Below are 11254 nucleotides of genomic sequence, written 5' to 3' on the forward strand. Positions count from 1 at the left end.
CCCTTTGTATCCTAAACGGAAGATTCTGGGCTAGCAAATGAAGGTGTTTGGCATGCTTCCTCTTCTGTCATTTCTCCCTTGTCCTAAGACGGTTTTTCTTAGCAAGGTCAACTGAAAGTTTTTGCTATCTCTAGTTCCCACTGGTCTGTAACTCATGGACTTATGCAAGATCATGGAGTGGAGAAGAGGGGTGATGATGAGGGTGGGAGGAGCGGGAAAGAGTCTTTTCAAAGGTTTCTTTAAAACCCTGGCAGCAATACAATCCGCTAAGAAGCCTAGGAGCCCAGAAGGTTACAGTTGAGGGCCATGGCAGAAGCAATAGGAATCCAGCTCCAATCATGGAGAACCTAGGAGTCCTGGGCCCCTCGTGTCAAGGGAACAGCGACCTTTGTACACAAAGCTCTAAAGCAGATGAAACCCTTTCACGATCCAGTAAAGGGCTGGAGTTACAAGCAGCCGTGCACTGCCTGGTGTGGGCACGGGGAACTGAACTTGGTCCTTGGTGAGAGTAGTCTGTGGTCTTTAAAAAAAAAAAAGATTTATTAATTTTATGCGGAGGAGTGTTTTGCCTGTTTTGGATAAATGTGCATCATGTGCATGCAGTGCCAAAGAGGGCGCAGGGTCCCCTGGAGCTGGAGTCACAGATGGTTGTAAGCCATCACGTGGGTGCTGGGAATTGAACTTGGGTCCTCTGCAAAAGCAAGATGTGCTTTTAACTGCTGAGCTGTGTGTCCAGCGCTTGCCCCAGGTGTTTGTTTTGCTTTTTTTTTTTTAAAGATTTATTTATTATTATTATATCTAAGTACACTGTAGCTGTCTTCAAATGCACCAGAAGAGGGCATCAGATCTCATTACGGATGGTTGTGAGCCACCATGTGGTTGCTGGGATTTGAACTCAGGACCTTCAGAAGAGCAGTCGGTGCTCTTAACCACTGAGCCAACTCTCCAGTCCTTGTTTTGCTTTTTGAGACAAGGTCTGACTATGTAGCCTTGGCTAGCCTGGAACTCACTATGCAGACCAGGCTAGCCTTGAACTCAGATAGCTCCTCCTCCCGCCATTACCTCCCAAGTGCTGGAATTAAAGGTCTACATCACCATCCTCTTTCATGGAGTTTTGAGAATTTTTAGGTTATTTGCTTTTAATTTTTCCTGTTATAACAAAAAATGTATTTTTTCCTTAAATTTATTTCATTTGCATTGGAAGTAGTGGCAGTGGCGCGCGGGTGTGTGTGTGTGTGTGTGTGTGTGTGTGTGTGTGTGCGCGTGTGTGCGCACGCGCTGTAGGGCTGTCTAGAGGTCAGAGGACAACTTTCAGGAGTCAGTCCTCTCCTGCCGCAGTAGGATCTGGGATTTGCATTCAAGATCAGGCTCAGTCAACAAGTGCGTTTTACCCACTGCGTTATCTTGAGGGCCCAAATACCTGTATTTGAAGGAATATAATTCTTTCAAAGAGCATATTTATCTACATCCTACAGAAGTTGGCATGTGATTTTTTTATTTTGCATAGTATCGGGTCTCATACTAGACATTATCATATAAGTACTATGCTGGGTAGTTTTGGGCTAACTCGACATAAGCTAAAGTCATCTTGAGAGGATGGCTTAAGAAAATGTCTGGAGCAACTTTCTAAATTAATGATTGATAGAGGAGGGCCAAGCACATTGTGGTGGCATTCCTGGGCTGGCAGTCCTGGCTTCTATAGAAAGCAGGCTGAACAAATCATGAGGAAGCCCCTTCGTGGCTTCTGCATCAGCTCCTGCCTCCAGATTCCTGTCCTGATTTCCTTCGGTGATTAACAGCAATGTGGAAGTGTAAACAGGGTAAACGCTCTCCTTCCCAGGTTGCTTTGGTCCTGGTGTTTCATTGCAGTAATAGTAACCCTAGATGGGACAAGACTCTGATCAAGCGTCCCCTTTCATTGTCCCCTTCCTGTAGACATGACTTCTCTTCCTATAGACAGTCTTCTCTCTGCTTTCCTGGACATGTATTATTATTATTATTTTTTTTTTTGAGACAAGGTCTTTCTTGCTGTCTATTCCTGACTGGCTTTGAATTCAGAATCTGCAGGCTCTGCGTCTGTAGTAACATGTAGCATTTTCCATATATAACATTTTTACCAGCCCTTTCCAAAGAGTTACTTCATCCGAGGTTTTGTCTTAAATCCCCGTTAGCAATGTTTTGTTAGTTTCCAAAGCATGAGGATTCTAAGAGTCTATTTGTTGCCAAGTTGCCAGGCTGTTACAGAGCATAGTTTGTGGGACCCTGGCTCTCTGAAACTGACTAGGGATTGCTTTAGTACAAGTATAAACCACTCAGTCCTGGTCCTACTTGGCTTCAAAAGTTGAATATCGCCTTTGGTATTTGGGATGGAGATTTAAAAACAGAATTTTATTAGTTTTCTGCCTAGTTTTCTTTCTTTGCTTTTACTGCCTTGTGGCTCAGAACCAGCTGTTGCCTGTTTGATAGTTTGTGACCAATACCTGTACTGGTAAATTGGCCATTTGAGAACTCAAAAAGTCCCAACTTGTAGTGGTTTTGGTTTCCACAGTCTTAGATATTCCCACTGCAGACAGCGTCAAGTTGCCAGTGGTTAACAGCTGTCTTTCAGAACTCTCAAGTATTTCGGTGGGTCTGCCAACCCTTGTAAGCCAGCTCCACGTGGTATGTGCTTATTTGTCTGTCCGTTGTGCAAGATGCCTGTGTGCCCTGAGGTCAGAGGACAGCTTCAAGGGCTCTGCATTCTCCCCTGACCACGTGGATCCAGGGACTAGAACTTTGACCATTACCAATGGGCCATATTATTTCTTGACAACTCTGTTGTACATTTGGCTTTATTTATTTTTCTCACCCTCATTTCCCCTTTGTCTCAGATGCTTTTTTTTTTTTTTTTTAAAACCAAACCAAACCAAACCATCTTGCCTCTGGGAGATGTTTCAAACTCTTGGAACAAATGATACAGCTGTTTGATTGATAGAACGAAGCCTTCCAGTATGAACGGGGTTTGCATTTCAGCTTGCTGCTGGCTGGCTGTGTGGTGCGGGTTGGGGCATGTCACAGGCTTGAGGGGTCAAGGCTAACTGAGCTCGGAGAGTCCCCACCTGACCCCTTCTCCATTCCCCTCACCAGGGACACCTCCCTCCTAGCTGCAGTCGAGCAGCAGCGATGCACCGGGGCTGGTTTCAGGGCAAGCTGGGAGTTCTGACTCTGCTCACTTGGTCACTTTCAGTTCTTGCTTTCTGAATCCTATCCAGAGTTCTCATTGGCCATCCTACTCTGGAGAGACGGGAGGGGGAGAGACGGGAGGGGGAGGGGGGAAGGGGGAAGGCTCTTAAACTATCATTTACACACACACACACACAAAATTGAACAACAGAGTTAGAAGCAGCTCCAGGCATTGAGTTTAGATGACCCACCACAAGCACCCGGTTTCAAAGGAGCGGGACCATACAGAGCACACTGAATCTGTGTGCTCAGATTCATACTCAAGGCTCAGTTGACTACGCCTGCTCATTTAGTTATTAGCAAAATGGCACTGAGCTCTGAAGACACAAACCACCTCAGGGTGACTGAGCCTTCATTTGACAGGAGGATGAAGGGAATGATTGACCCTGCCTAAGGACATGAAACCATGAGGTTTGGGAGCTCCTGGGACACCCGTGAGCTGCTTGCTAGGAGACAATGGTTTGTACCCTCATCTGTGAGCCCCAAAGTGAAACCATATCTTATTTTTTGAGCGTTACCTTTGAACCGTGTTCATCTGTCCTGTGACAATTTTTATGGTTTGAATTATTTTAAAGCATTATTTATCTTGTGTGGCATGTGGAGGCCACAGGTCATTAGCAGGTGACTTCTTCAGTCTCTCTCTTCCTTACTTTTTGGGACAGGGTCTCTAACTGAACCTGGAGCTCACTGACTTTGTTGGTCATTGTGTTCCACAGGTCTGTGTTTCTGCCTCCCCAGTACTGAGGCTCGAGGTAGGTGTCACTGTGCCTGGTTTTTAAGTAAGTGCTGGCAATCTGGTCCCAAGGTTTAGTGCACAGCCAACCCTTTACTGACTCAGCCATCTCCTCAGCACAGGAGCTACAATATTACAAACCCATCCAGGGCAGGAGAGATGGCTCAGTGGTTAAGCACCTGGCTGTTCTTGCAGAGGGCCTGGGTTCAGTTTCCAGCACCCACATGGCAGCTTGCAAGCAAACTCCAGTTCCAGTTTCCAGTGCCCTTCTTCTGGCCTCTACAGGGACCTGCACACATCCATGTAGGAAGAAAAAAAAATAACCCATACAATGAAAGTAAACAAATCTATAAAATTAAAAAAAAAAAGAAAAGAAAAGAAAAGAAATCGATCCACAGTGACCTCTCATATATGAGGGTTTTTCTCCCAGGTTGCTCTGCTCTCTTTCTCTGGAGAAAGTGTTTGGCTTGGGGATAAAGAACAATAAGGTGTTCAATTTAATGTCAACCTTCACAGCTTCCGTTTTAAATCTCAGTTCTTACTGTCTAGAAGCTCACTGAGTCGTGCAGACTTTGAATGTGGTTAATATTAGTGTGGATGCTTTTATTTATTTGCAACTTATGATTTATCTTTATTTGTGTTTTTTAATAATAAAGTTTATTTTTTAAAAAATGGAAGGGGCATGCTGATCTGGGCCATGAGGAAGCCTCCCGCCACACAGTGACTCTCTGATACCCTCTGATATTTCACCTTGGCCCATCGCACCGGCCTCGGCTCCCGAAAGTTTATTATAAACAAGGAAGGGGCTTCTGGGGGTCACTCATCGTAGAATTTTGGCAGCTCATCTCCCAGGATGACTCGATGGTCCACACCAGCAGCTGTGATGGTGACCAGGTAGATGACACCCCCACTAGAGCCATCTCGGTTCATGGCCAGAGTGATGGCTGTAGAGGATTCACGTTGGAGAGAAGAGAAAAAGAAATGGCTTAAATACTCGTTTGCTTCCCTTTCCAACTACATGCTACTTCCCCCAGAACACATCATAACGTCCAGCAAGCCTGCATCCACCCGTGTCTCTGCTGTACACGTTCAAGGTACCTATAGGCTAGCACACATGGTTCACATCCTTGAATGCTGAGCCATCAAGTTCGTGGGAGCTAGCTGGGGGCGGGGGATTGGTGGGTGGAGGGCAGAGCTCAATTCACTGCTGGTTCCCATAGTGACCTCATACCCTTATGTGATTTGCTTAAGACAGTCCTGCTCCTGTCCCCCAGCCCCATCTCTTCTACCATTTGTCTTGTCTGCCCCTCCCACTCTCAAGTGTCTCCCAGTTCCAAAAGATGGAGATGGAGAGGCTCAGTGGTTAAGAGCACCAGTTATTCTTACAGAGTATGGTTCCCAGCACCCACATAGGGTGCCTTATAAACACCTCTAACTCCAGCTCCAAGAGGGTCCAGCATCCTCTTCTGACTTCCACATGCACACGCACAAACATACACACGCACAAACCCACACATAGACACACTCATGCACACATGCATAATTAAAACTAAATATTTCTTTTTAAAAACTTCGACACGGAATGACCACCCTTGTATTTCTTTTCTTATTCTCCACGATCTACTTTCTTTCCACGTCCACAAACCCTCCCCCAAGTCACCTCTCAGTGACTAGTTACCATTGGTGGTGAAACGCCGGCACTCCTCGGGGGTCATGCCTGGCTTATAAGCTGCGTCCACATAACCGTAAATGTAGGAGCTTCCGGAACCACCGATGGTAAAGGGTTGTCGGATTAGCATTCCTCCCATGGTTCCATACACCTAGAGAGAGGGTCCCTCAGGTCAGGTCAGGGTCATCCCACGGCTCCTTCATGTTAGATGAGCTATTGCGAAGACCTGGGATGCCCACACTTGAGCTTACAGTATGCTTTTATCATTTATTTTTGCTTGTTTTGAAACCGGGTCTCACTAATGTAGCCCTGGCTTGCCTGGAACTCTCTCTAGAGAGCCGGTTCTTCACACCCACAGAGATCCATATGCCCCTGCCTCCCGAGTGCCGAGACTGAAGATGTGTGCCACCACACATCTGTGGGCTGTAGTATGTCTTTAGAGGAGCTGTCTCTGGACCACAAAGCTAGAAAGACATGCGACTTTCATCTCTCAGGAGTGGGGAACCCTGAGACCTGGAATGGACACACTCACCTGGCCCCCCTCACGTTGGTCCCAGCCAGCTACTATGAGATGTGCTAACAAGTCCTCACGGTATTTGTAGGAGATGTTCTTCACCACGTTTGCAGCGGCCAGAACGAGGGGCGGCTCCTCCAACTCCAACCTGAAGTGGATGTTGGGAGAGAGGGTCAACAGCACTCTGCTGACCTTGTCACCCCATTGCCCTCTCTGCCAAGTCACACTTGAACCAGCGGCTGCACAGATACCAGCTTCCCTCCCATGTGCCTAGGGGAGCTGGAGCTCCACAACAGAGGTCCTCGGCTCTTCACCTGCTCTGTTCTGATCCACCTTCCCACTCCCAATGATAAACCCCTCCCTTGCCTCTAAGGGCCCTGCCCTCGTCGGTTAAAGCAGATAATAAGCTCGCTTCCGTCCCAGTGACCTTGATTTCTCCTGGCAACTGCCTGATATTAGGAGTGGGTCAAATGGCTGTCTTCTTCCTGAGTTCCTACATCAGGGCAGTGATGTGCACTTTTCAAGTCACACAGGGGAGATGGAGTCGCTACTGCGAATTCCTCTTCACAGACACAGAACACTGGCTCCCAGATACTCCAGTGGGAGCTCAAAGCTGGCAGAGCCACGCAGTTGGGGAGTTTTAGCGGGAGGGGAGTCAGGACCCCAGGGCTTTGTACCCGTGTAGCTCCAGCTGGTAGGCGGCCATGTCAGCTATGGCTTGGGCATCAGCAGCGGAACCCGAGAGGGCACAGAAGATGCGCTGGTGCAGAGGGGAGAGCTTGTCAAACACGCGGTTCACTACTGCTGCTCTGTAAGGAAGGAGCCAAACGTTCAAGCTGGTTTGAAAAGATAATTGCCGAGCTTGCAATGCTTAGGTTAAAGCAGGGGTGGGAGGACATTTCAGAGCAGTAAGTCACTGCAGTAATCAAAGTTAGATGTGCTTGGCTGGGGGAGGGGGTGTCGAGGGGAGGTGTAGCCCAGGTGGTAGAGTACCTACCTGGCACGCACAAAGCCCAGCATAGCATGAGGTGGGCATGGCGGCCATACTTGTACTCTTAGCGCTCGGGAGGTAGAGGCAGGAGGAGCAGGGGTTCAAGGCCAGCCTTGACTACATAGCAAGTTTGAGACTAACCTGGGCTACAGGAGAGACAGGGTTTTAGAGTCCTATTTTAGAGACTATACTCCCTAAATACTAGACTTTTAAAAACAGATTTACTTATTTTTATTTCATGTCTATTGGTGTTTTGACTGCGTGTTTGCCTGTGTGAGGGCGTCAGCTCCCCTGGGACTGGAGTTACAGACAGTTGTGAGCTGCCATGTGGGTGCTGGAAATTGAACCCGGGTGGTATGGAAGAGCAGTGCTCTTAACCACTGAGCCATCTCTCCAGACCCAAAATATTAGACTTTTAAAGATTTTTTTTTAAAAATAACCAAACAACAAAAGAATACCTAGGTAAGAAAAGTGTGCCTCTATGTCAGGCGTGGTGGTGTACGCTTTTAATCCCAGCACTCGGGAGGCAGAGGCAGGTGGATCTCTGAGTTCGAGGTCAGCCTAGTCTATATAGTAAGTTCCAGGACAGCCAGGGCTACACAGAGAAACCCTGTCTCTAAAAACCAAACCAAAACAAAAAAATGAAACAAGAGAAAAAAATTGCCTCTTTCCAGAATTTCTTTGCTGTTCATCACTTTGAGGGGCGACGGTGGTTCTATGGAACATGGCATGGATGTCATCCCACAGTCTGACTTGTGTGTGAGCAAACTAACCAGGACAGGACACCAAGCCCACCCACTTCAAACTCAGGCAAAAGAGCGAGGCAACTGCTTCACAAAACCACCATTTATGCTTTATCCTAACTGCAGCCAGCCCAGTTCCTCTACAACCTACCTGTGCCCCTCCGAGATACTATTTATTTACGTCCATTAAGCTACAAAATATTCACGAATGCCGTGGATTCAGGGACCCGAATGCCTCTCCATCAGTACATTATGATACCTTTTGGAAAGTTCAGCTTCATTTCTTGGCAGGTTACCATACTACTCAGAAGCGGGCAAGAACAATGTGCACTTAGGGCCACCAGCTCCCCCCCCCCTCAACGCAAGGGCCTTCGACACTACTCACCCTGCTGACACCCGGGAATCAGAGCCCACCACGACACCCCCGTTAAACTCCACTGCCATGATGGTTGTCTGCAGAGAGACAGTAGGAGAAGTCAGAGCTAGGAGCGTCTTGAGCCTCCATCTTAAGGAGGAGAAAATGTCCATGCGGGAGGTGACCGACTGAAGGTCACCCTGAAAAAGCAAGGATGGTTCCTGGAGGCAGACACAATCCGCATGAGGAGAGCAGGAACTGAGAGGAAGGCCCAGGAAACGGGCCCTGCTGCTTGTGAATTGCGTACCACATGCATCACTACTGTGAATTACTGTGACACAAGGCCAGGTCTTTCCTGGTCCTGGATCCCCCACCTGCAACCTTACTTTATCAGAAGGGGAGCCTTAGGGTTACTGAACAAGGGACACAGAAGAGGCCGGTGGGTTAACATGGCCAGGAGTCGAGACACAGAAGCAGCAAGGATCCTTCAGGTAGGGCACAAATTTCACTTAAGTGAAGTCTCTGCAGCCAGGGGAAGGGAATTCTGGATAGCAGAGTTTTTCCAGGTCAAGGAAAGAATTATGGATAAGTGGAGGAGGGTAGACATATTTACTTCCCCACACCTAGGTTAAAAGGCACCTTGGAGACCCTCGGTTGCACTGAGAAAACTGACTTATGGAGAAGAATGAGCTTTCCAAGTTGACCCAGGTCTCACTCGGAACCTTTGATTGATTTGATTTCTAAGTCCCACAGCTCCGTGGCAGCGAGGGAGACTTTTTTCCAACCTTTATGTCCACTCCACATAGTTCTGATCTCCAGGGACCCTGCCCGTGAGTGTGCTTTCTGAGCACAAGTAAAAGGCCAGCAATGGCCACTCTGTTCCTCCACACCACGTCAAGAGTGTGGTTGGTGGCTTTCAGAGAGAGCAGAAACCAGCTGCCATCTCTTCCCCAGCTCCTAGGCCTGGGCAAAGTTCTCAGGCAAGCATGGGAATGGTGGTGTTGGGGACGGGGCGGTGCAGGGCAGCATCTGGAACAAGGAGGACCAGGAATCATCCCCATCTCCCCCCCCCACCCCCCAATCCTGGCGCCAGAGAGCTTATCCTCACTCAGGGTGGGGGCCATCTGGGGCTAGGATAAGCAAAGATCTGTATGATGTGTAGGTAGGTCCTTTTCAATATTACCTTCTCTCAGGTGCTTCATCCAGGACACCTCAGCACCTCTTTTGCGGGGGGGGGGGTCCCCAAGCCCCTCACTTGATTTAGCCAGTAGCCCCCACTGCGTAGTCCAGAGTGAAAGCGAAAGCGCTTTGGAGCAACTTCCCTTAGACGCCTCCAGCTCAAGCCAAAGAACGCACCTTCTCACCAGCTTCGCAAGCGGATCCCTCCACAGACCCCTGGACACCACACTTCTGAGCAGGGATACCCTACGTTCACTGTGGAGCGCAAGCGCTGGGCGCTACAAGCTTCCTAAGTTTCTTGGTTTACTTCCAGAGCTTTAGGGGTCCCTGGTCATTCCACCCGCTGACTCTCACCCCCAGACCCATTACCCCGGTGTGGACTTCTTCCGTCCGGAACGAGCCGGCGGTAGGTGCTCCTGCCCGCAGCATCTCAGCAGAGCGGGGCTCGGCTTTCCAATCAGCGACCGCGCGGGGTGCAGGCAATTTGCAGCCTGAGGCCCCGCCCCATCATCGCGCAAGGGGCGTGCCGTTCTACTAGGCCTTTGGCGCCCAGAGCAAACCTGAGCAGGGCAAATCTGCCCAGAGACAGGTGACGACGGAGGGTCCCGCCCTCAATCTGGGGTGGGGCCTGGGATGGGAAAATTCACGCAAGTAAGGGAAGGAGGCTGGGGAAGGAGAGGAGAATGAGAATCATGGAGAAGAACACGACAGGCCAGGGCTGCTAGGCAGAACTCCAACTACAGCTTCAGCGGCAGCTTCCAGAACAGCCTGGACAAGCCAGTCTCAGAGGGAGGCGTGTCTAGTGATTCGGCGGCAGCTTTCGGTTTCTTCTTCCTCTAAACGCTGACACTTCTAGTCAGCGCCACCAGCTCGAGCGGGTTCTCCGGACTTTCCGCGCACGCCTTCGGACCCGCCCTTCTTCCCTCCCCACAGAGACTCCTGTGTAGCGAGGACGTCGAGAGTCCCAGGCGAGGACCAGACTCTGGACAGCGCACGCTCGATGGCTGCACACGCCTGGCTGGCGGCCGCCCTGCTGCTGCTGGTGGACTGGCTGCTGCTGCGGCCCGTGCTCCCGGGAATCTTCTCCCTGTTGGTTCCCGAGGTGCCGCTGCTCCGGGTCTGGGCGGTGGGCCTGAGTCGCTGGGCCATCCTAGGACTAGGGGTCCGCGGGGTCCTCGGGGTCACCGCGGGAGCCCATGGCTGGCTGGCTGCTTTGCAGCCGCTGGTGGCCGCTCTGGGTTTGGCACTGCCTGGACTTGCCTTGTTCAGAGAGCTGGCCGCCTGGGGAGCACTCCGGGAGGGTGACAGCGCTGGATTACTGCACTGGAACAGTCGTCCAGATGCCTTCGCTATCAGTTATATGGCAGCATTGCCCGCAGCCGCCCTGTGGCACAAGTTGGGGAGCCTCTGGGCTCCCAGCGGCCACAGGGGCGCTGGAGACATGCTGTGTCGGATGCTGGGCTTCCTGGGCTCCAAGAAGAGGCGTCTCTACCTGGTTCTGGTTCTCTTGATCCTCTCCTGCCTTGGTAAGGGAGACCGGGGCGAAAGAGCAGGCCACAGGGCAATGGGCATTCCAGGGTAATAGGCAGAAAGGGAAAGTAAAGTAGTCCGGGGAAGCGTCAGAGCTACTAAGGAGGCAACTTAGGCGGAAAGAGAAGGACCCAGACCCGAGAAGAGGTCTGGACAAGGGCGGGCGTCGGGGACAGGGTCTCTGGGAGCAGAACGTCATATCATAGCCCTAGTGTGAGGGTTCTTTCCACACCGCCATCTTCTTCTCTTCTCTTCTCTTCTCTTCTCTTCTCTTCTCTTCTCTTCTCTTCTCTTCTCTTCTCTTCTCTTCTCTTCTCT

At 50.1% G+C, this 11254-nt stretch overlaps 2 protein-coding genes across 3 annotated transcripts in view; one reads left to right on the forward strand and one right to left on the reverse strand.

Annotated features, from left to right (window-relative positions):
* Positions 1 to 4543: 4543 nt before the first annotated feature.
* Psmb9 (proteasome subunit beta 9) lies at positions 4544 to 9893 on the reverse strand. 2 transcript variants are annotated; one of them, XM_021217987.1, is made up of 6 exons: positions 9776 to 9893; positions 8258 to 8325; positions 6816 to 6947; positions 6157 to 6286; positions 5634 to 5775; positions 4544 to 4899 (listed from the first exon to the last, which is right to left on the reverse strand). In XM_021217987.1, exons 1-6 carry the CDS (start codon positions 9833 to 9835, stop codon positions 4772 to 4774), a joined length of 660 nt encoding a protein of 219 aa, XP_021073646.1. In that variant the 5' UTR covers positions 9836 to 9893; the 3' UTR covers positions 4544 to 4771. The 2 variants fall into 2 exon arrangements, with proteins under 2 accessions (XP_021073646.1, XP_029387219.1); XM_029531359.1 differs by lacking the exon at positions 9776 to 9893 and adding an exon at positions 9411 to 9746 and having other exon boundaries at positions 4581 to 4899.
* A 156-nt stretch (positions 9894 to 10049) lies between these two features.
* Tap1 (transporter 1, ATP binding cassette subfamily B member) overlaps positions 10050 to 11254 on the forward strand; it is a 10279-nt gene continuing 9074 nt past the window's right edge. The window contains exon 1 of the mRNA XM_029531337.1: positions 10050 to 10932. Coding sequence (XP_029387197.1) covers positions 10407 to 10932 — 526 coding nt within the window. The 5' untranslated portion in view covers positions 10050 to 10406. The remainder of the gene's footprint in view (positions 10933 to 11254) is intronic.

This window comes from Mus pahari, chromosome 18 (genome assembly GCF_900095145.1).
Source record: "Mus pahari chromosome 18, PAHARI_EIJ_v1.1, whole genome shotgun sequence".
NCBI lineage: Eukaryota > Metazoa > Chordata > Mammalia > Rodentia > Muridae > Mus > Mus pahari.